At 40.7% G+C, this 24,784-nt stretch overlaps 1 protein-coding gene across 1 annotated transcript; it reads right to left on the reverse strand.

The window, feature by feature from the left end:
• Nucleotides 1–1,068: 1,068 nt before the first annotated feature.
• LOC114550679 (neuronal acetylcholine receptor subunit alpha-2-like) lies at nucleotides 1,069–18,047 on the reverse strand. The gene is made up of 8 exons (XM_028571440.1): nucleotides 17,978–18,047; nucleotides 13,346–13,497; nucleotides 11,999–12,043; nucleotides 10,630–10,739; nucleotides 7,954–8,173; nucleotides 5,994–6,496; nucleotides 2,989–3,454; nucleotides 1,069–1,194 (listed from the first exon to the last, which is right to left on the reverse strand). Exons 1-8 carry the CDS (start codon nucleotides 18,045–18,047, stop codon nucleotides 1,069–1,071), a joined length of 1,692 nt encoding a protein of 563 aa, XP_028427241.1.
• Between the last annotated feature and the right edge of the window lie 6,737 nt (nucleotides 18,048–24,784).

Consider the following 24,784-nt stretch of genomic DNA (forward strand, 5'->3'; position numbering starts at 1 on the left):
TGGATTCTGCTGAAATCCAGACACGCACAGAATAAGAAAGTACACAAAGGAACTTGTTTGGAAGTACTTGGATTCCAGCTTAAATTAGTTTTTGTGCATTTTCAAGATTGTGTACTCAGCTGAGACAATTAGCAACAATGTACACTGTTAAAAAAGTCCGTAGAAATACGGACTAATATTCTCCATTTTACATATGTTTTTGTCTCTTACTTTGACGTTTTGGTCTCTTATTTTGACTTTAGTTTTTGTCTCTTATTTTGACGGTTTCTTTGTCTCTTATTTTGTGTCTTATTTTGAATATTAAGATTTTTTTCTTTTATGTTGACGTTTTTGTTGATTATTTTGACGTTTTTGTCTCTTTTGAGGCTTTTACTTATTTTGACATATTTGTTGAATATTTTAACGTTTTTTCTCTTATTTTGATGTTTTTCTCTCCTATTTTGACATTTCTTTTCTCTTATTTTGACATTTCTTTCTCTTATTTTGACGTTTTTTTATTGATTATTTTGACGTTTTTGTCGCTTATTTTCCACTACCACCAGTACCAACACCACTAACACCAAATTATTAACTCCAGTTTTACACTTATTTTGGGAAGTCATGGTCAATAAAACTCATTTTTTTGTGTTTTAAAAAAGAAGAAATAATTAATTATTTGGATTTATAGTTAAGATCAAAAGAACGTATGGTAACGGATGATCACAGACTGTCAAAGTGTAGTCAGAATAGTGCTATAAAATGGAATCAAACACTCAAAATTCAATGAAAGTAGTGAACCGATCCTTGGTTTTGTTTGTGAAGAGCGTTGTATGAAACCATCTGTGTTATTTTTGGGCAATTTGATTGAAAGAAACCCAAATTTCTGATAAAAAAAACTTTGAAAAGGACAACAGGAAGGTAAATGGATTATGACATTTTCAAAATAAGAGGGAAATCAAGTGAAACTTTTGGTAAGAGTTTCTACGAGAGTTTTGCTAACTGATTGATCTTATTCTTTACATGCAGACACTTTTTTTTATGAATTATTGTATTCATTTTTTCTTTCTTTTTTTGGTTTCCAGTTTGATTCTAAAACATCCCAGAGAGCCACGGAGGCAGGAAGAGTCCGACGGTCCCCAGCAGACACACAATGATGAACATCCACAGAAAGATCCGGTCTACAACCATGCCGACATACTTCCAGTCCTCCTTCACCTGCAGAGACGCAAAAGACACAAAAAGGAGACCAGCTGTGGAATGTAACTAAGTACATTTACTCCAGTACTGCACTTAAGTCCAAATGTTGAGGTACTTGTACTTTACTTGAGTCTTTTCTTTTCATTCCACTTTCTATTTCTACTCCACTACATTTCAGAGAGAAATATTGGACTTTTTACTCCACTACATTCATCTGTTACAGCTTTAGTTACTAGTTACTTTACACATTAAGATTCCTGCACACAAAACACATGTAGTTTATAAAATCTGATGTTTGATTCTAAAGTAAACTAGCCAACAATGTAACGGCCTACAAGTCCAGCTGAGATGATGAGACCATTAAACACACAACTGGTTGGATCCTTTACACTTTCTACAATGGGAGGAGAGTTCTTTACTTTTAATACTTTAACTACATTTTCCTGATGATACTTACAGACTTTTACTTACAGTAAGTAACATTTTCAATGCAGGACTTTTACTTGTACAGTTTGGTATTAGTACTTTTACTTAAAGTAAATGAGCTGAATACTTCTTCAACCACTGTCTGGTTCCAGCTTCTTAAATGTGAAGATCTGCTGCTGTTCTGTGATCTGTGACTACTACTTTAAAGTAGTTTATTTACAGTGCTCAGCAGTATTCAAGTAAATACGCCCATGCTAAAGTTGACTAAAAAGAGGAATACAAAAAATCATCTTTTGGAAATTGATCATGCCTTAATTAAATATTTTTTGGAAAAATCCAACCTTTAAGGACACCAATTTTCTTAGTAAATGAATAATGTATCGTAAATAAATAAATGTTCTGCCTTAAAATAAAGGGGGCATAAGTAAGTACACCCCTATGTTAAATTCCCATAGAGGCAGGCAGATTGTTATTTTTAAAGACCAGTTATCTCATGGATCCAGGATACTATGCATCCTGATAAAGTTCCCTTCGCCTTTGGAATTAAAATAGCCCCCCCACATGATCACATACCCTTCACCATAGAGATTGGCATGGCTTTATTTCAGTTAGCCTAATAGCTGGTTTGATTTGCATTGAGAGATGATCTTATGCCCCATTACCCCATTCCAATCTCTAAAAATAAAAATCTGCCTGCCTCTATGGGAATTTAACATAGGGGTGTACTTACTTATGCCACCTGTATTTTAAGGATTTATTTATTTACAGTACATTATTCAGTCACAAAGAAAATTGGTGTCCTAAAAGGTTGGACTTTTCCAAATTGTTTTAATTAAGGCATAAAAAACAATTTACAAAAGATGTTTTATTTATTCCTCTTTTTAGTCAACTTTAGCATGGGCGTATTCACTTATGCTGACCACTGTATGTTCTTCTTCAGTTATGACTGACTGACTGTCAAACTGGATAATAAAATAAAGGCGTATATATATATATATATATATATATATATATATATATATATATATATATATATATATATATATATATATATATATATATATATATATATATATATATATATATATATATATATATATATATATATATATATATATATATATATATATATATATATATATATATATATATATATATATATATATATATATATATATATATATATATATATATATATATATATATATATATATATATATATATATATATATATATATATATATATATATATATATATATATATATATATATATATATATATATATATATATATATATATATATATATATATATATATAAAATACCGGACAAGACCAACCGCTTCCTCTCAACAACAACAAAAAAGAAAGAGACGTCGGCACTCACTGAGAAGTCTACATCCTCGGCTCTGAGATGCTCTGCGATGTAGGTCACCCCCTCCAGGGCCGAGAGCACCGCCGGAGACGGGACAGAAGCAGGTGGGCTCTGGAACGAACCACGCTCCGCAGGAGGGGTGTCCCAGTCTGAGCCGAGTGGGGAGTGTCTCTGTGGGAGGAGGATGTAACCCAGAGACGGGGGGAAAGAAGAAGAGAGGGTGGAAATCCTCGGTGGCCCGGCTACCTTCCCCCTAAACCTCTTCGCGCGATCCGCGTTTGCGTAACCGTGGAGATCGCAGTAGTGGATTTTGTCACCTGCATCCGAGGAGTTGAGCTGGCGGCTCCTGTAGCGACCGTTCTCGTCCTCCCGGTAACCATGGAGATGGATGCCAGACTCCTGAGTGATCCAGGCAGGCGAGCTGTGGGAGGGGCCTGAAGTCTGGATGGGGAGGAGTCCATCGGTCAGGTGGCACCGCCTGAGACAACAAACACAACATATCAGTGGGCATTGTTTGTCTACAAAAACCCTTTTTTTATTCGGCTAATGAAGCCAAAGTGGCAACATTTCACTTAAAGCTGCTATAACTAGGGATCACAGTGTTTCCCCCAAACTTGTTTAGCCCATTGCCAAGTGTCTTTTTTTTCCAACTAGGGCCCGGCTGGGCATTAAAGGTCCCATGGCATGACAATTTCACTTTATGAGGTTCTTTAACATTAATATGAGTTCCCCCAGCAAGCCTAACCCTAACCCCAGTGACTAGAAATGGTGATAGGTGTAAACCGAGCCCCGGGTATCCTGCTCTGCCTTTGAGAAAATGAAAGCTCAGATGGGCCAATAAGGAATCTTCTCCTTATGAGGTCATAAGGAGCAAGGTTACCTCCCCTTTATCTGCTTTGCCCGCCCAGAGAATTTGGCCCACCCATTAGAGAGAGAGAGAGAGACATCATGGCTTTCAAACGAGCAAAGTGGCAGTTGGTCAAGGCCACACCTCCACCCTCCACCTTTCCCCCCCTTCTCTCCTCCTCAATAGCATTTAAAGCTACAGACACAGAAATGGCACATCCTAAGGAAAGCTCATTGTGGGACTGGCTCTAGTGGCTGGAATTCTGCACCAAGGCTGAATTTTGGGAAAGAGACTTCAGATACAGTATTAGGGGATCACTAAGGTCTACATAAAAGAGACTTCAGATACAGTATTAGGGGACTACTAAGGTCTATATAAAAGAGACTTCAGATACAGTATTAGGGGATCACTAAGGTCTACATAAAAGAGACTTCAGATACAGTATTAGGGGACTACTAAGGTCTATATAAAAGAGACTTCAGATGCAGTATTAGGGGACTACTAAGGTCTATATAAAAGAGACTTCAGATGCAGTATTAGGGGACCACTAAGGTCTATATAAAAGAGACTTCAGATACAGTATTAGGGGACCTAGGGCCGGTGGCAGGCTTACAGTACACTGGGGGAAACACTGGATCAAATGTTGACGTGGATGTGAAACGGGTCAAACGCAGTCTCATGAGCGGGCACGTACGATATCGTATGAAAATGTATGCGCACCTAGCCTGACCTGGTCATACTCAGATTCTAGTCAGAATATGAGTCTGATACTGCTCCATTGGGCTGTGATTATGGGGCTGTCAGTACCCGATCCGTTCCAACTGCACAATCCGTTCTGCGCAGGCGCAAGATGTTCGCGCATGCGCTGTGGTACGATGATTTACAACACTACGCGATCTGTTCCCACACTAGCCTCCACCGGGAAGCTAACGTTAGTTTAGCTAATAGCTAATTCACATTAGTTTAGCTAATAGCTAATTCGGGCGGACCGCTATGTGATTATAGCAGTCTGCCGTTAGCCTCCACTGGGAAGCTAACGTTACTTTAGCTAACAGTTCATTTGGCTAACCGCTAGCTGATTATAGCGGTCTGCCGTCCGTCAGCCTCCACAGTTAAGCTAACGTTAGTTTAGCTAACAGCTAATTCGGCTAACCGCTAGCTGAGACAGCATGCAAACTTTTAAAAGACCCTCAAAATAAAATTTCTAAACAAACATTAACATATATAACAGCTGTTACGTCAGTTCTACTTTACTTGTGCTCATTTGAAATACAATCACTCAATACTTGTCTTTATTGTTACTGTAAAGTCTTAATTTTAATTTTGCTTTTCCCATTATGTTTGACTTAACGTTATTTTAGACTGAATCTAGCTGTCCGTTCTGCCTGCACGATCCGTTCTGCGCATGCGTTATTTGTCGGCTAGCGGTTAGCCGAATTAGCTGTTAGCTAAACTAACGTTAACTTGGGTGGAGGCTAGCGTGGAACAGATCGGGCAGGTCGTAAAACGGTGCAGAACGGATTGTGCAGGTGGAACGGATCGGGTACTGACAGGGGCGTGTGTCAACCGAACCAGGAAATAAAATGCCTCTGCACTCAATTGGATAGACCTACAACCAATCGGAGCAACGGAGTATGTGACGTACGTTGAGCGAAGCATCGTTGTCAACAGAACTCAACTGCACGCACACTGGAAGAAGTAGAAGCGCTCTTTGGTGAAGTGGTTGATTACGTTACTGTTGATCATCTAACAGTCATCGTATAAAGCCCAACCCCTGACAATTTGATTTGACAGCGGCAGTTGGTAGTTGGGTTTACCCGATTAAAAGGGGACTGTGAGTCGGGAGCAGGGCTCCGTGCTGTTGTTTCAGTGAACATTAAGTTTAGATGTCAAAAAGTGAGCATCTTGCGATTTTGTGGAAACAAAAGAGGGGGAGGTGGATGTTTTGAAATGTTTTTGTTTCATTCACACATTCTTGTCACAGCGTAGGACTTCCCGGAATGCTGGAGGAAGGTCTGGCAAAGCGAAACTATCCCAAACTCAACTAATCAAGGTCAGTGCCTTACCTCAACCAATCGGGTTGCTTCGTAGGGCGGGTCTTGCCTAGAACTGCAGCGGGTTCCATTATTGCGCATACAGTAAACCTGGTGGGCCTTCCCTGATTTCTCACCTTACAGGCCTGACACCATGTTTCGGACGCTTCATGCACAGCCAGCGCGGCACCGCCGACAGGAACAGCCACCGGACCCATCCAGGCATGGTGTGAGTCGCCGACGAGCGGTGGTGCACGTTCAGCACGAACACGGTGATGACGATGGACAGCGTGACAAAGATCATAGTGAAGAGCAGATACTCCCCGATCAGCGGTATGACCAGCGACGTGGACGGGATGATCTCGGTGATGAGCAGCAGGAAGACGGTGAGCGACAGAAGCACAGAGATGCACAGCGTGATCTTCTCGCCGCAGTCCGACGGGAGGTAGAAGACCAGGACGGTCAGGCAGGAGATGAGGAGGCAGGGGATAATGAGGTTGATGGTGTAGAACAACGGGAGGCGGCGGATGACAAAGTAGTAGGTGATGTCCGGGTAGATCTCGTGGCAGCAGTCGTACTTCTTGGTGTTGTAGGTGCCCACGGCGTTGACAATCGCCCACTCTCCACTCTCCCAGTAATCCTAGAAATTAGATATTGTTTTTATTCAATCTTATTTATACCCCGCACAAATCACAACAGGAGTTATCTCAGGACCCTTTACAGATAGACCTAGTATAGACAACACTCTATTTACAAAGACCCAACAATTCCCCGCCCCCCAAGGCAAACCGTGGCATTTCTAAATACCTTCATGGACTATGGTGAACATGTGCCAGAAAGAATAGTAGGCTACTAAACTATGCATAAGAAAACAATGTCTTACTTTCTTTATTGCTTAAAATAGGGGCCAATTGCCAAGACTGATTTGAAAGTGGGGAGGACACAAACAAGATTTTGAAGAGTGTCCCCAGTGGAAATTACACCCTAGGTCCAGACTGAAATATCTCAACAACTTTTGTATGGATTTTGTACGGACATTCGTGGTCCACGGAAGATGAATCCTACCTGATAACATCGCTGAATGAAATGCTAAAGGATCACCAAAGTTATTACACTTCATCGTGAGAGGAACATGAAGGTTTTGTACCAATTTCCTGGCAATCCATCAGATATTTGTTGCGATATTTCACTCAAAAGCACAAATGTGAACCTCAAGGTGGCGCTAGAGGCAATCACAAAAGTTAGTAGGCCTTATCTTTTAGGAATGTCTTTCATGGGAATCCATTCAATTGGTGTCCGGATATGTCAAGCGATATTGAAGTGGTGGACCAACTGAACAAAATATCAGTAGCCTTATTTTAGGGTACAGAAAAATAGGAAAGTTAAACTCCAACCCAAAAATAAAGTGCTAAGCAGCATGTTGCTAAAGACTACTTTGTCAGGATAACTTATATTTATCTCCTCTGCTTTGAAAGTCACAACAACACCATTAAGAAAATCCATGCATTTTAAGCCTGAGAAATCTTTTTCATGAATAGCCGTTTAGTCTCTTGGAAAACAAATTCATACATTTTGCTTTTCCCCAGACGTTAATGCTGCCATGAAATGGCAACATGCTGAGAACTATTCTGTCAATTAAAAACAAAAAGCAGCCAGAGTGTTTAGCTGGCATCTATCTGCAAGACAAAACGTTGGGAAAGAACATGTGTGAACCGTAGATAAGAGGAGGTAAAGAAGCAGAGCTGGCAAACAACCAGCAGTGGAAGAAGTATCATCAGGAAATGTAGTTAAAGTATTAAAAGTAAAGAACTCTCCTCCAATTGCAGAAAGTGTAAAGGATCCAACCAGTTGTGTGTTTAATGGTCTAATCATCTCAGCTGGACTTGTAGCCGTTATATTATCGGCTAGTTTACTTTAGAATCAAACATCAGATTTTACAAACTACTTCTGTTTTGTGTGCAGGAATCTTAATCGAAACGCCAGAGCAGGGGGAATGAGAGGGGGAAACGTAGCAGAAGATATTCATTTTCAAACCAAAGCGCAGCAATGTAAATGTAGCCTTAATGGCACAAACTCCAAATTGAAAAGCAGAACAACCTTCAGGTTCACCGTGTTCTCAAAGGGCTCCAGGTCGATTTTGGCGCGGTCGTACGTCCAAGAGCCGAACTTCATCTTGCAGCTCTGCTGGTCGAAAGGGAAGAAGGTGACGTCGATTGAGCAGGAGGACTTGTAGATGGCGGGGGGCACCCAGCGGACACGGCCAGTGTGAAAGAGATGGGCCTTGGTCATGTGGGTGACGGCGAACTCTCCGTCTGCACTGGAAAAAGAAGAAGATAAAGGGGAGGAAGCATAGCATTGAGACGGGAACAAAGGTGGGAAAATATTACAAATTGACAAGAAAGTGAAAGGACACTAGCACTAGCCATGCTTCCGTTCACACGTTTTTATTCAAATTAAAGGTGCTGTAGGTAGGATTGCGAAGATCCAGGACTTAGCCAAAAAATGTGAACATCGACAACTTCTCAGTCCCACCGCCCTTTCTGCTGAAGCCCAAAACGGTCTCCTAAGTCCCCTAAATGTCTCATCCGCTCTTTCACCCACTTATATTCTCAGTCTTTGTTGACAACCGCCGTGTCTGCAAAGAAAGCGGAAATACGTGGCGTCAATGACCTAAAACGTCTTCTTCTTCATTTCATGGCAGGTTGCAACCATAAAATGTTTCATAATCGCAACTCATTATTTATTCGGCAAATAACGTTTCCGTCGGCGTTTATCGCACAAGCCATTTACCGATTAAGAGAAAATCCGATGAGATCGAACATACAAACTTTGTGTTGATATTCCTGAAATTAAATCGAATTTTAGAGTTTTCCAGAAGGCATTTTCAATTCCATATAACTTTATTTTCATAACAACGTGTGGATGGAAACTACTGAGGATTTCAGTTGGGGTTTTTTCTCCGGCAAGGCAAGTTTCCGTCTCATTATGTTTCAAACTCCAAAGGTGAATTAATAAACACAGAGCTACTGTATATGCCCCTTCTTACACAGGCACTGTTTAATAATTGATCACTGAATGTTAATGCCGTATTCATGATGCAAGCTCATTTACACAAACGCTGAAGGAGGAGAAAAATTTTGTTTCCATCCAGACAAATTTAAGGATTAATACTTCCTCGGCGCCCTGAGGGCAGGAAACCAGACTTTGACTTAAAACCGAATGATGCAAGATCGCTGCACAGATGCAATGGAATAAGGGTAACTTATTCAACAGGATCATATGCATGTATCTACGCTGGAATATGCAGAAACACTGTGGTACCATCAAGCGGTTTGGCTCCGTATAAGTGACCTTTCCTCCTCGTACGCTCTTCAGCGGATGAGGACATTGTTATAGATCAAGCGGGTAATTGATCACTACAGATAATTTCCAGCTCCACCTACAGAAATCCAAAGTCGGGTATGTTTAAAGTGTGTGTGTGTGTGTGTGTGTAAAGTTTTGTATCTGGAGAGTGACAAAAATGAGGAGCCAAGAAGGACGAGACTGAAAAGTAGGACTTGAATAAAGTCTTCACTTGCAAAGCTTTCATTTTTAGTCTTCAGGTTGAAAAAAACCTTTAAAGGTCCTATGACATGCTGCTTTTTTGATGCTTTTATATAGACCTTAGTGGTCCCCTAATACTGTATCTGAAGTCTCTTTTATATAGGCCTTAGTGGTCCCCTAATACTGTATCTGAAGTCTCTTTTATATAGACCTTAGTGGTCCCCTAATACTGTATCTGAAGTCTCTTTTATATAGACCTTAGTGGTCCCCTAATACTGTATCTGAAGTCTCTTTTATATAGACCTTAATGGTCCCCTAATACTGTATCTGAAGTCTCTTTTATATAGGCCTTAGTGGTCCCCTAATACTGTATCTGAAGTCTCTTTTATATAGACCTTAGTGGTCCCCTAATACTGTATCTGAAGTCTCTTTTATATAGGCCTTAGTGGTCCCCTAATACTGTATCTGAAGTCTCTTTTATATAGACCTTAGTGGTCCCCTAATACTGTATCTGAAGTTTCTTTTATATAGACCTTAGTGGTCCCCTAATACTGTATCTGAAGTCTCTTTCCTGAAATTCAGCCTTGGTGCAGAATTCCAGCCACTAGAGCCAGTCCCACAATGAGCTTTCCTTAGGATGTGCCATTTCTGTGTCTGTAGCTATTGAGGAGGAAAGGGGGGGCAAGGTGGAGGGTGGGGGTATGGCCTTGACCAACTGCCGCTTCGCTCGTTTGCAAGCAATGATGTCTCCCTCTTTCTCATGGGTGGGCCGAATTCTCTGGGCGGGCAAAGCAGAGAAAGGGGAGGTAACCTTTCCCCTTATGATGTCATAAAGAGAAGATTCCAGATCCGCCCATCTGAGCTTTCATTTTCTCAAAGTCTAAGCAGGATATCCAGGGCTCGGTTTACACCTATCACCATTTCTAGCCACTGGGGGACCATAGGCAGGCTAGAGGAACTCATATTAATGTTAAAAAAACCTCATAAAGTGAAATGTTCATGCCATGGGACCTTTAACAACAAAACAACTTCATGGTTAAATGTTTGTGTGGGCCACTTTTCCTTTGAAACTTTTCTGAAACGGTTTTGTCCTTTAACTACTGAATGATGTTCTCTTGTTTAAAGTCTATCTTATCTATACTTGGACAATCAGGAGGATTTGTGCAACTGAGGCCAACTGCAGTTGTTTTGGTGTTGAATGTCCGACGGACTGCGTTGTGTTTTTTTTACTTGTTGTACAGCACAATGTCCGGCACCCAGATGAGCTCAGAAGGGACTCTGATGGACGTCACATTGTCGAAGTCGGAGGGACTCCACTGCAGCTTATAGTCCGTCCATTCCTGCCGACAAACACGCCATTTTAAAGAGAAATCAAATCTTATTTTATAGTTTCAATACTGGGAACAAAAGAAACAAAAAATCCTGCACTCTGCTCTTGCCATAGCATCACCATTTAGTTATAGAAAACTTAAAGGTGCCATTTTACTTGCATTTTTTGAAATATGTTAAGTCCATATGTGTTATGTCATGAATGTGAAAATGAACGGCTACCTCCTCTGTCAGCTCTAGCCACTCAACAGAAATAAGCAGAGAAATCCGGCCAATTACAAAAGCTGGTCAGTCTGACATCATATTGCCTGAGCTCATTACTATTCATTAGCTCGCCCACTTGGGCTGGGTAAAGGATTCTGACAGCCAGGCTCTCATTGGCTAGCTGTTAGCCAATCAGATTCAAATAGCTTAGCTTGTTGAATATTAATGAGAACTGGCAGAAATCGATCCGAGTCTTACTGCAGGCTTTCTATATCACGCTAGAATGACTTGAAACAAGGTAACCAAGGCATTTTTTCCATAAAAAATGTTAAAGAGTCCATGGTAGAACTTCAGACATTACCACAAAGTCATGGAATACGTGTGGCAGGGCACCTTTAACGTTTTGGTCCCTCCGATGAATTCTTTTTCACTTTTTTTGACACTTTTGCTGCTTTTCCTGATGACTTTTTTCCAATTATTGTTTCCAATGTTTTTGTCATTTCTTTTTATGTTTTGGTCACTTTTTTGACACTTTTCTCACTTTTGCCGATGTTTTTGTCAGTTTCCAATGTTCTTTTATCAATTTCAGTTGGACCAAAATGCTAGTTTTCTGTAAATAGAGAGCAGAGTACAGGACGTTTGTCCTTTGTAGTTGATATTTTCCAACAGAAGAATTTTTGGATGTGCGAATTGTTTCTTCAAAAAGAAAATAGTTTCTCTACTAGAAAGATGACTACCGGGACAAGGAATAGCAATAAGATCAGTAAGCCAATATCAATACTAGGTTAGTGCTTATACATATATATAACAATGCTGTAATGTAACTAAGTACATTTACTCCAGTACTGTGCTTAAGTCCAAATGTTGAGGTGCTTCTACTCAAGTCTTTTCTTTTCATGCCACTTTCTACTTCTTCTTTTTCCGCGTTGAGTACTTTTCCTGATTATACTTACATACTTTTACTTCAGTAACAGTTTCAATGCAGGACTGCGTATTTTTACAGTGTGATATTAGTACTTTTACTGCACTAAAGGATCTGAATACTTCTTCCACCACTCTTCCATACCTGTTTCAGCCACACGTTGGTCGTCATCATCTGGTTTTTCTCATCCTGTTTTTGGAGCCAAACGTTATATTATTAGATGCTTACATATTAGAATAATATATATACACTCTTGAACAAAATCTTAAGACCGGGGAAACACTGCAAGTTTTTCGCATTTCGCCCTAGTGGATCATAACCAGGTTGAATAAAACTTTCTTCCACCTTTCAATGTCCCATGTTTGGTGCTCCCTTGCAAATTCCAAACGGGCAAGTTTGTGGCGTGGGAAGAGACGTGGCCTTTGAAGACGTTTTTTGTTGTTGAAGCCCTTCTCTCGCAGATGACGTCTTATGGTTATTGGGCTACAGTCAGCACCAGTAAGGGCCTTAATTTTGGGTCGCGGATCGACCTGTGTCTTCACGGACAACCCGTACGATCCTGCGGCTCAGTGCAGGTGAAATGTTTTTGGGTCTACCACTTGATTTTTTTTGTCCCATAACTCTCAGGATCTTTTAAGAAATGTACTTACTGCGTCCAACCTTGGCAGCGATGGCGCGTTGCGAGAGGCCTTGCTTGTGCAGCTCAACAATCCTGCCACGTTCAAAGAGAGAAAGCCTTTTTGCCTTTGCCGTCAGGAGATCATGACAGTGTGACTGCCTAAAGAACAATGACACGAAAGCCATATTTTTGTGCAGATTTAACCTTTTTATGCCTATGGTCTTAAACTTTTGATCAGCTGATGAACAGCCTGTTTAAGTTTAAATGCAGTTTTCAATAAATTGCCTACTCTCTATTTTTTTGTCTCTTGCTCCTGTTTCTTCTTTTGGCATTTTGAAGCAGTACTTACAACCCGGTTATGATCCACTAGCACGAAATGCGAAAAACTTGCAAAGTTTCCCCCGGTCTTAAGATTTTGTTCAAGAGTGTATATATATATATATATATATATATGTTATAAAATAAAAATATTAAAAAAAAATTTAACCCTCCTGGTGTCGTTGGGTTTTGACCCATTTTCAAAAATTTGGGATTGGGAAAAGTGACAAATGGGTCAAAAAGACAATCAAAACGATGAAAGAAAAGTAAAAATTTTGACCCCGAAAACTAAAGTTGCATGGTCGACAGGAAGACAACAAAAGGGTTAAGCGGTGTGGTCAGTTTTTTGGGATCTATAAACTACGGCTGCACGACACAAGGAAAATATTCGATAACGTTGTTGAATATGGCAATAATGATATTACGTTAGTACGATATGTCGCAGCCTTTCGCAATGGGTTTATCACGCCAGTTTATATTCCAATGACGATTTCTTTTTAAAACGATATATTGTGCAGCCCTAATGCAAACAGGCTATGTGAGTGTGTTCCCACCACGTCTATCAGCTGTGCGATGGAGAGGCCAAACTTCACGATAACCACGTCGGTGATGTTTTGCGCCGGACGCGTCCACTTGCTGTAGCCCCGAAACAATCTCCTGAAGAGCTCGTCCTCCGTGTGAACACGAGTCCAGTCCTCCGCCAGCGCTGTCGAGAGAGACAGAGACGAGAGAGAGATCACTCATCCGATCGCACAGATAACCAAGGGCGTAGGTTTGGTTTCAACATTGGGGTGGGGGGGGGGCACATTCTCAATCTCCCATCACCTAAAATACAGAGGCTTGGTCAGTTGCCTTTGGTGTTTGTTATTGACGCAAAAAGTCTCCTTTAGCGTCATATTTAGATAAGCTTGGTCGGGACTCTTGGCGTCACTTTTTGATGCTCTGGGTTGGGATGTACAGTATGTTTAACTGACATGTGGGACAAGAACGGGACAGTTAGGTTTAGGAAAAGATGGCGGGTGGGGTTACAGAATGTACATTTCAGTGAGACGCAGAGCAAGAACGGGACACAAACCCCAAAAAGCGACGCTTGGTCAGGTGCCTTTGGCGTTTGTTACTGACTAAAAAAATCTCCCTAGTGTCGTATTTTGACGCTCTGGGTCGGAACCTTTGGTGTCACTTTTTGACGCCCTAGAGATTCGCGTCTAGCCTTTTGCCGTCATTTTTAGATTTTAGATATTTCATTTTTAGACCAATTGATCAGGCCTCTTGGTGTCACTTTTTGACACTCTGGGTCGGGACCTTTGGTGTCACTTTTTGACACTCTGGGTTGGGACCTTTGGAGTCACTTTTGAACGCTGTGGGTCAGGACCTTTGGAGTCACTTTTTGACACTCTGGGTTGGGACCTTTGGTGTCACTTTTTGACACTCTGGGTCGGGGACCTTTGGTGTCACTTTTTTACGCTCTGGGTCGGGACCTTTGGAGTCACTTTTTGACGCTCTGGGTCGGGACCTTTGGTGTCACTTTTTGACGCTCTGGGTCGGGACCTTTGGTGTCACTTTTTGACACTCTGGGTGGGAACCTTTGGAGTCACTTTTTGACACTCTGGGTCGGGAGTCTGTGGAGTCGTGCCCGTAACAATTGTGAGCGTCAAACACTTAATTTCTTGCATTCTACCATTTATGTCCTTAAATGTTTTGAGTCCCCTGAACGGTTATTTTTACCTCCTTTTGGGGAGTGGGTCTAACATATTTTTTAAGGGGTGTGTGTGTGTGTGTGTGTGTGTGTGTGTGTGTGTGTGTGTGTGTGTGTGTGTGTGTGTGTGTGTGTGTGAGTTTGTGTTAGGTGGATGAAAGGGGCAATGGCATACGGAGTATTTATCTGTTTTTATGACTGTTTTCGGTATGTTTGTGTACAAAACTATCACAATATAACATGGACAGTATCACAGTTTAACGTGATAAATAGTATATTCTAATAGCAATGAAAACATCTTGTTAAAGCGTGAAAACATCTTGTTACAATAAACCTTTCACGTAATAACATGGTACTGATACTGTTTTTTTCTTTCTGCCGCGGCAGCACTATACGCTTGCGTAATTTTTAATGTCAGGACATTAGATAAAGCAGCCTATTTTAAATAACTCTTTGGTTAAGCGCTCAATATTCACATTTTCTTTTGTCCTTCATGCTATTTTCATTTCCTTTTTTTACCCACCCACTCAGCATCTGATTTATCTCTTCACCTTCCTTTCCTTTCCAAGGTTTTAAAGGGCTATTCCCTTTATGCCCCCTTTCATTCTGCAGAAACCAAAAGCCATTACGGTTGAGAAAGTGTGTATAGACCTATCTGTATCCTCTCTCTGGAAAAAAAAAAAAAAGCAATTAGCTGAACTTTATTGTTCATAAAATTTCACAGGTTCAGACTGCGATCTACTGCACTTTGATTCAATTTTTACGTCGTACGGTACAGCAAAAATCATTAGAGATAATTGAACTTGGGGAAAAAAAATCGACACAGGAGCCAAGTTTTCTGTGTGTGGCAGCAATCACTCATCTGAGTCATAATTTCATGCTTGAAATAAAACCTCTTGAATTCTGAGTGTTCGACCATTTGTGTCGGACGAGATTTGATTTGTCTTGCACGTTAAAGGAGGCTGCATCAGAATCAGAATACTTTATCGATCCCCCTTCAGAGAAATGATTTAGTTGCAGTTGCTCACAGTCAAATTCAAGCTAAACAAATAAAAGTTAGAAGAGTGCGAGCCAAAAAATGTATAAAGTAATAGCAGCGTTCTGTTTCTGTGTTCACTTTTTATAGGAGCAGCAATCTCTCCTCCCCCCCCACCCCCCCTTCTGTCTGTTTCTCTGAACGCACAGCTTTGAACTCTCTGGCGAGCAATCTGGCATCGCCGGGCAAGCAATTTGGGATTAGCCAGTGCAAGAAACAGCGAGCCAAGAGCACAAACTGTGCAAATGTGTGTAATGCCAGGGTTTTGTGATTGTATTGGCTTTTTATAACTGACAAATGTATGTTTCCGGTGATGCTCTGGCAGTGGAGGAGCTGCACGTTGTTGGATTACTGAGATATAAAAAAAAACGAGATAGGCTATGTTCACACTTTTTTGGAGCCGTCACCGTGTGTTTTATGTTATAATTCTGTGGAGTAAACCATGTTTTCATAAAAGTCCAGAACGCTTTTTTTAAACGCCACCGCCGACTTTTTTCTTTTGTTTACAGTGTCTTTTTTTAGTTGAAAAAAGTTCAGCTTTTATGAAACAAAATGCCATACGTCAAGCGCTTTTTTGACAGACAACCAATGACAAGCGGAGTAACCAGTCCTCATGTTTCCATAACAACAAGAAAAATAGTTGGCGTGCAGTGAGTTCTACAGGGTCGCTCCACCACTTTGTTTTATCTAACGTTAGCACCTCTCTCTTTCTGTTCTTTCTCTAGCTCGCTCCACCACTTTGTTTTATCTATAATTAGCACCTCTCTCTCTCTCTCTCTCTGTTCTTTCTCTAGCTCGCTCCACCACTTTGTTTTATCTATAATTAGCACCTCTCTCTCTGTTCTTTCTCTAGCTTGCTCCACCACTTTGTTTTATCTAACGTTAGCACCGCTCTCTCTCTCTCTCTCTCTCTCTCTCTCTCTCTCTCTCTCTCTCTCTCTCTTCTTTCTCTAGCTTGCTCCACCACTTTGTTTTATCTAACATTAGCACCTCTCCACATAGCGCTCTAGCTAGAGTTGTGATGGTTGGAAAAGTGGAAAGTCGACCCAAAACGTGTTTTCATAGTTTTATTTATTCTGTCGACTTTGAATGAAGTGTATTTTACGATAATAAAATTACTGTTTATTTACATGGAGTCTGGTGGTATAGTGAACGCAATTTTTTATGTTTAAAAAAAGGATCTTACTCAACCTCCTTAGAAATCCTTTCCATAATGTTGTCAGACACTCAGAATAATAATCTGAGCCTGTCAGCGGCAAAACGAGCACTTTTGTGAACGTAAATTGAAGGTGCACAATCCTCTAATAACTTACATCGTTGCTTGATACGCTGACTGCTGACTTCAGCGATCTCTCTTAATTCCTTATATAATACCATGTTAGTGCACATTCATTAACACATTTCTTCAATGACTGCAGAAAAAGCTGTACTCCTTTTGGTGAAGTTTAGAATAATATTGCAAAAATATGACAATAACCTTCATGTTGTCCTCGGGTCAAATTTGACCCGTTTTCAAAGTTTTATGTCAAAAATATGGTTTTCTTTCAACCAAATTGCCCCAAAATAACATTGATGGTTCCATAAGGAACCGGCTGTGATTGTCCATCAACATACGTTCCTCCGATCTTAACTCTTATAATCTAATTAATCATTTCTGGGTTTTTTTAAATCAATAATTAGATATACTTTCATATAAATGAGGTTTATTGACCATGAATTCATACAGTAAGATAAGATACAACTTTGTTCACACAGAATTAGTTTTTCTTGCGTCTGCTCCAACAATCGACACATAACATTAAAAATCACACAAAAACATCTGTATGATCACCCAACAAACATCTGACACAGCTGTCGTCTCACACACACACACACACACACACACACACACACACACACACACACACACACACACACACACGTACACACACATACACTCGCACACGTACACACACACACACACACGCACGCACACACACATGTACAGACACACACACACACACACACACACACACCCACACACATGTACACAGTACACACATACGCACACACACACACACATGTAAGCACACACACGAACACACACACACACGTACACACATACACACAAGCCCACACGCACATGTATACACACACACGTACACACCCAAACACACACACACACACATGTACACGCACAAACACATATGCACTCACACACACGTACACAGTACACACATGTACACACACACACACACATACACAGTTAGAACTGAGTTGGCTGAGAAGATGTAACATGGAACTGGCTGATGATTTATACTTTATGCTTTATGAACAGGCAGACGGAGGACAACACAAGGGTTAAAAGAGTTGGAATATTATAAGAACATCAGCTATATGTATAGTGTTTTTTATGTTTTTTATCATAAAACCCATCATTCAATCTGCGCAGGGAGATTTCAACGTCTCACTCACCGGAGTGGATGCAGATCCAGCAGCAGTAATAGAGCGCTGAGGTCCGGGTCAAGGCTCTTCTCAGCTCCATTTGAATCACCAGAGACAGATTACAGTTTTATATAAAAAAAATAAATGAAATAATAATAATAAAAATAAAATAATGAAAGCTCAGGTTGTCTTAAAAGTGTTCCCCATTCGTTTCCTCATCCTTCATCTCCAAACCGGTCTGTCCTGACTCCTGTTCATCTTCAGGCAGCGGGATGGATAAAACCTCCCAGTATAGTTACCACTAACTGTCATCAGCAGGCGATGACGTCACAAGGGGGGCGAAGCTATTAAACTCCTCTGATATCCCTAAAGGGGGCGGGGCTCTATCTTTCACAGGGAAATAATTAGTTTACATGCACAGCAGTACGTGCAGGGGTGACTCCAGGATGTTTTTAAGTGGGGTGGCTCGGGGGATGATTTTATCAGAATACAGCATAGAAAATCTGCTTAGAAATACTGGATAGGATAGAACCCATATAAAACACATCACATTCAGTGTTGATTCCACTTGTTTTTATTGTCGACAAATAGTTTTTCCGAATACAAGACACATTGTGTATGTGCATTAAAGGCAAACATTTGGATAGTCGTCATGGAAACACTAGTTGGTCATGTGATGATCAAGTGATGAACAGTGTTCCTCGTCGGGCGACTCACGACCCTCCCGCGGCTTGCCAAGCTTCAATTTGTGGCCCGCGTGGCGGTCAATAACACGTTGATATGATCACGCAGTCAATACAGATATTTCATAAAAAGGTTCACAACGAGCAGGGCTATGACATAACTCTAAAGGCCCTGTTTTAACCATCCAAGCGCCTGGCGCAGGTGCGTTTAGGGCGTGTCCAAATCCACTTTTGCTAGTTTGACGGCGGGCGCGTGGTCCTAAAGGGTTGTACTTAGTGTCTTCATTAATCAGAGGTGTGTTTTGGGCGTAACATGCAATCAGCCAATCAGAGATCATCTCCCATTCCCTTTAAAAGCCAGGCGCGTTTGGAGCTTGGAGCATTGCTGTTATGATGGAGGATTTGCACCGCAATATTTTTATTTGTAATCTTTTTCCTGTTTGTGTGCCACTGGCTCACCCTGTGTGTGTGTAACAAGCATAGTGTAAGAGCAGCACGCCCAGAATGCACCTGAACACACCTCCCTGTAAGACCAGCACGCCCAGAATGCACCTGAACACACCTCCCTGTAAGACCAGCACGCCCAGAATGCACCTGAACACACCTCCCTGTAAGACCAGCACGGGAAATTGATAACTGAGTCGGTCTTAAACTAGCAAAGACACTTGCAGCGGGCTTTGCGCTGCACGGCGCCGGGTGCGAGATAGGGCCCAAAGTCTGCTCTATTGCAAATCATTTATATTTAAAAAAATAAATAAATTACCAAAAACACTGGCATCAGAAGACAGGAAAAACAGCGGCATTACAAGATGGAAATCTAGACTAGAAAAGATATTTAAAACTTGCTCTGTCCTTCCGTCCATAACACTGACTCACTGCGGAGTTGCCAGTTTGGGTAGTCTCTCCTTTTCTTAACGCCGAAATGTGCTCTTGGATGGTTAGATACATGATTGGCTACTGTAGAAAAGAAATTGGTTATTGTATGTTCATAGCAGACACGCTACTTATGAGGGGACGTACATTTTTGATACTTTGCGGTAAAAGTCCTATCGACTTTGTTCTATCACCGGGGCTCTCATGACAAAAATGGCTTACAATAAAGTGGCCTCAAACTTCAACAAAGACAACCTAGCTGTACACACATTTCAGATAATAGGAGCAGAACAGAAATAAAGTGCAATACCCAATTTATACAGGTGCTCTACAGCGAGTTTGATATGTTTCTGCTTCTAAACTGGCCTCAACATTTCAACAAAGATCCCAGTTGTCGTACAATGTGTGTTTAAAGTCGATATTCATTCCCCAAATGGAGAGGCAGCGATCGGCAGAACAGGCAGCAAAATTGACAGTAGGCTACTCTGATCCAACGGGAATCTCATTTGTCAGATTAACCAATCTGGACTCTAGTCCAGTCACTGTTTCTCAAATGGGGGGGGTAGGTGTACCCAAAGGGGTAGGCTACTTTGGAGGACTGCAGGGGGTGCAATTCCGCCTTTTTCAAAGTTTTTGTCACTTTTTCCGAAGTTTGTCTTCCTTCTTTCTTTTCTTTTTTAAATAGGTTTTATTCAAAAAAAGGAGGTTTTGAATAAACCTCTGCATATGTGCGCCCGCTCTACCAACTGAGCTAACCGGCCACGTTTTCTACGTTTTTGATACTATTTTCCACCTATTCTTGCCTTCCTTCCTTCTTTCTACCCACTTTTTTTTTTTTTAAGTTCATGGCATTCTATATACAGTATAACGGACACGTCACGCATCTGACACGCTCACACCACCACGGCCTCCTGCACACTGCCCACGATTTTCAAATACCTTCTGGAGCCTACTTTGCCGTCAATACTGCCGATGTTGTCTTTGCTGTAATCAAATCAGCATATATTTATGATTATGTTTATGGGAAACATCCATGTGTCCAGACAAGGCTAGCAGCAGCAGCGCCGCTATCATGTTTCTGGTGTGCAAAGACATAGAAAACGCCACGACGCTGACACAACAGAAACGCCACGCTCACGCCACGCCACGTGTGCAGGAGCCCTTAACCCGTGTGTTGTCTTGGGGTCAAAGTTGACCCATTTTGAAAATTTCCATATCAGAAACCTGGGTTTCTTTTTAACTACCTAATTGTAACGCACCCCAAAATAACACGGATGAGGCCGTACAACGCACCTCGCAAGTAGGCCTACAACAAAAGATCGGATCTCTACTTTCACTGGATTTTGGGTGCTTTATTCCACTTTTTTTGGCATTTGAAAAGAAAAACCGAAACGCTTCGAAAAACAGTATCCTCACTGAATGCTGACATATACCCTTCTGGGATTAGCCTTCCTTTAATTAAATTCATAATTTTTGCTTTAACTCAAAGATTGGGTAGCCTATAATGTCCTATAAATTAGGTTTATTGACCATGTATCTCAAAAATAAGTGTAAAACTAGTTGTAATAAGTTTGTATAATCAGTGTCTCTCTGGATCATTATTTTAAGTATGTGTCTGAAAATGTTTTTTTCAATAAAGTTGTGGGGAAAACGCTATTAAAACCCCCGAGTCAGTCTATCAATTCCGTATTATTCAGCCAACTGCCAACAGGTCAATTTACAATCGCAACTTGATTTCTTTATACGTAGGCAGTTCCATTTTTTTTAACCCTAGGCTACTGTAGGGATGCAGTCCCTGTTTATAATAATAATAATAATAATGTAGCCGGCCCTACTTTATGCAGTTTTGATGCTTTTCAATGTGCTCCGCGGCTTGCGCCACCAGGTGGTGCTTTTGAGTTAACCTCGCGAGTTTTGAAGCGGAAGGAGTAGAAGAAGAAGAATGCAGAGAGGAGTGAAACGGTAAGAGGTCCCACTCGGCTGCTGTTTTGGTCTGACAGCCGCTGAATCACACATAGACACCGCATTGGTGCCTTTCTACTCCTCCTCCGCTACATCTCAGAGAGAAATATTGGACTTTTTACTCCACTACATTCATCTGTTACAGCTTTAGTTACTAGTTACTTTAGTTACTCCACTACATTCATCTGTTACAACTTTAGTTACTAGTTACTTTACAAATTAAGATTCCTGCACACAGAACACATGTAGTTTATAAAATCTGATGTTTGATTCTAAAGTAAACTGTGTGTGTGTGTGTGTGTGCATATGTGTGTATGTGTATGTGTGTGTGTGTGTGTGTGTGTGTGTGTGTGTCTGTGTGTATACGTGTGTGTGTGTGTGTGTGTGTTTGTGTGTGTGTGTGTGTGTGTGTGTGTGTGTGTGTTTGGTATGTGTATGTGTGTGTGTGTGTGTGTGTGTGTGTGTGTGTGTGTGTTTGGGTGTGTATATGTGTGTGTGTGTGTGTGTGTGTGTGTGTGTGTGTGTGTGTGTACATGCGTGTGTGTTTGGGTGTGTATATGTGTGTGTGTGTGTGTGTGTGTGTGTGTACATGCGTGTGTGTTTGGGTGTGTATATGTGTGTGTGTGCGTGTGCGTGTGTGTTTGGGTGTGTATATGTGTGTAGAAAAGGCCCCAAGTTATGTTAGTGTTGAAATTATTTAGTACAGTTGACCGTATTGTGTTTTATGTTTCACGTGTACTCTTGTTTATTCATTGCTTGTAACAGGGTAGCCAAATATGGAGGAAATATTTATTCATAATTCAAATTGAAAGTCCAAAGAGAAATTGAAAGTCCAAAGGGAAAACAAAGCGAGATCAAATTAAAAATATTAATATTTTTTAAATTTTCTATTTGGCTTTGGCTGTTGAATTTAATATTTGGCTTTTGAATTTCAATTTATCATTGGCTTTTAATTTTCATTTAATATTTGGCTTTTGAATTTCAATTTAACATTGGATTTTAATTTTCATTTAATATTTGGCTTTTGAATTTCAATTTAACATTGGATTTTAATTTTCATTTGGCTTTTGAATTTCAATTTAACATTGGATTTTAATTTTCATTTAATATTTGGCTTTTGAATTTCCATTTAACATTGCCTTTTGATTTGGACTTGACACATGTCAATGTAAATGAGGAGGCGTGGCCCAAAGGCTGGTGGGAGGGTCTGAAACCAAAGGGGTGCAGAGGCTCCTTATGAGCAGCAGGGGGAGCTTACTGCTGAGGAGCACACTGTTACACATCTGTCTGCAGCTTCACCACTAGGCTGGCTCTGGTTTCACATGATAGAAAATGATGATGGAGGCTAAACACAAACCACATTTCATGCTACAACCGTGAAGTTTTCATGTAGTTACTATAACTGGGCCCGTGTTAGTGAGGACTAGATTAGGACTGGATTTAAAGCTGATTCTGGTTCCCAACTTCGCCCCAGGTGTGTCTGTTTAAAACACGACTCAGACAACTTCTCTCTTTTAATGTTATATTTAATTAAGCAACAGTAGAAACATGGGTGTGGGTAGCTCTGCTTACGTGTGTTTGTGTGTGGTCAGATCTCGAGGACGCACACACACACACACACACACACACACACACACACACACACACACACACACACACACACAATCTCAACCGGATCATCATCGTCCGAACTGCGACCTCTCCTTTTTCTTTCTCTCACTTTTTTCTCCGGGTGGTGCGCGCGGTGTGAGGTGCGTGTCCGCGCTATTCTCCAACATGGAGCCTCCTCACAACTATCACTCCTGATCGACGGCCTTTTGTACAGCCCGTGTAGGCTACTTTTTCAGACTTCCAGCTAACAGCGGTGTCTGTGAACATCACTGGCCGGAGGAAAAGAGAAAGAAATAAACGGAAAGGAACATCTCTCAGCTCTTCATTCATTTATGCTCTGGATATTTGGCCTTAAGTTGTGTTCTGGCCGACACACCTGCATGAACCTAGTGATAACCCCGTAACTAGCACCTAGACTCAGCATCTACCCCTTATCTACACTACAGTGTGTGTGTGTGTGTGTGTGTGTGTGTGTGTGTGTGTGTGTGTGTGTGTGTGTGTGTGTGTGTGTGTGTGTGTGTGTGTGTGTGCGTTTGCATGTCTGTGTGCGTTTGTGTATAAATCTGATGTTTTATTCTAAATGAAACTAGCCAACAATATAATATACTTTAACTCCATTTTCCTGACGATACTTACAGTATTTTACTGAAGTAATATTTTCAAAGCAGGACTTTTACTCGTAACAGAGTATTTTTACAGTGTGGAATTAGTACTTTTACTGAAGTCTGAATACTTCTGCGCTGCACACATGACAAACAGCATGTTCAGCGTCTTACTGATAAAATTATACTGACATAAGTTAGTGTTCATTTAATTTAGTATAAGGGCAATAATGTGCCTTTATGTCGGCTTAAAAGAAGTTGTATTGTTACCTCTTGTATTAAATTCACCCTTTTTCATCTGGGAAATTGTATTCCATGTTGCTTAGTTTTGGCTTTTCGTTCACATGAATATCCAAAAGCAGCACAAAACTCAGCCTTTTTTCTACAATTCTTTATATGGTCAGATTCAGAGAAGAGAAGAGAACTTTTTTTTAAATAAATTCTTTATTGCAAGAAAAGGTGCAAAGTACAGGGCAGCGGTGTAGTCTACGTGATAGGCAGGTATACACAGTAGACCCACTAAGGAAGCTCCAGGATTTCCATATACCCACTTAAAAATGTGCGATGACACACAACAACATACTTTCCATTATAATTTTGAATTGTCATCTCTGTTTTCCTTCTTCACATATAGGCTAAATAAAGGGATTTTCACCCTAAATTGTTGCATAAAAGTGTATCCGAATACAGGAAATGAAGTCGTTAATGCTCAAAACTGCCCTCGGGGAGGACACCCAGACCCCCCCCAGTCCCTGTGCCTTCTTCATATTAGAAAAAAAAATGGACGTAACATAATTCATGAATGATAAATTGATTCTATAGCCTACCGTTCAATTCATTTTTATTTTTTATTTAATCACTGTGTATTTAGGTACCTTTTTCTTAAGTGTATTTATTTTACATCAGTATGTAAGGTTGTAATGCTCACTGAATGGAAATGCCCTATTTATATATTTTTTAAGTACGCCGGATGCGGAATTGTTCAAAAATTGTTTGTATCACATGATAACTGTGAAAATATCCAAATAAAAAAATAATAATAATAAGGTCACCGTAATGAAATTAACCTGCACCTGCAAAAAAAAGAAAGGGGAAAAAAAAGCTCC

The sequence above is a fragment of the Perca flavescens genome, chromosome 24 (genome assembly GCF_004354835.1).
Source record: "Perca flavescens isolate YP-PL-M2 chromosome 24, PFLA_1.0, whole genome shotgun sequence".
Taxonomy (NCBI): domain Eukaryota; kingdom Metazoa; phylum Chordata; class Actinopteri; order Perciformes; family Percidae; genus Perca; species Perca flavescens.

Excerpts from the sequence above, each read along its gene's own strand:
- LOC114550679 (XM_028571440.1), bottom strand. The coding sequence starts at position 18,047 with ATGGAGCTGAGAAGAGCCTTGACCCGGACCTCAGCGCTCTATTACTGC. Across the intron at positions 10,740-11,998 it reads CCAACGTGTGGCTGAAACAG|GAATGGACGGACTATAAGCT; the intron begins GTATGGAAGAGT and ends GTTTGTCGGCAG. Across the intron at positions 1,195-2,988 it reads CCGAGGATGTAGACTTCTCA|GTGAAGGAGGACTGGAAGTA; the intron begins GTGAGTGCCGAC and ends GCGTCTCTGCAG.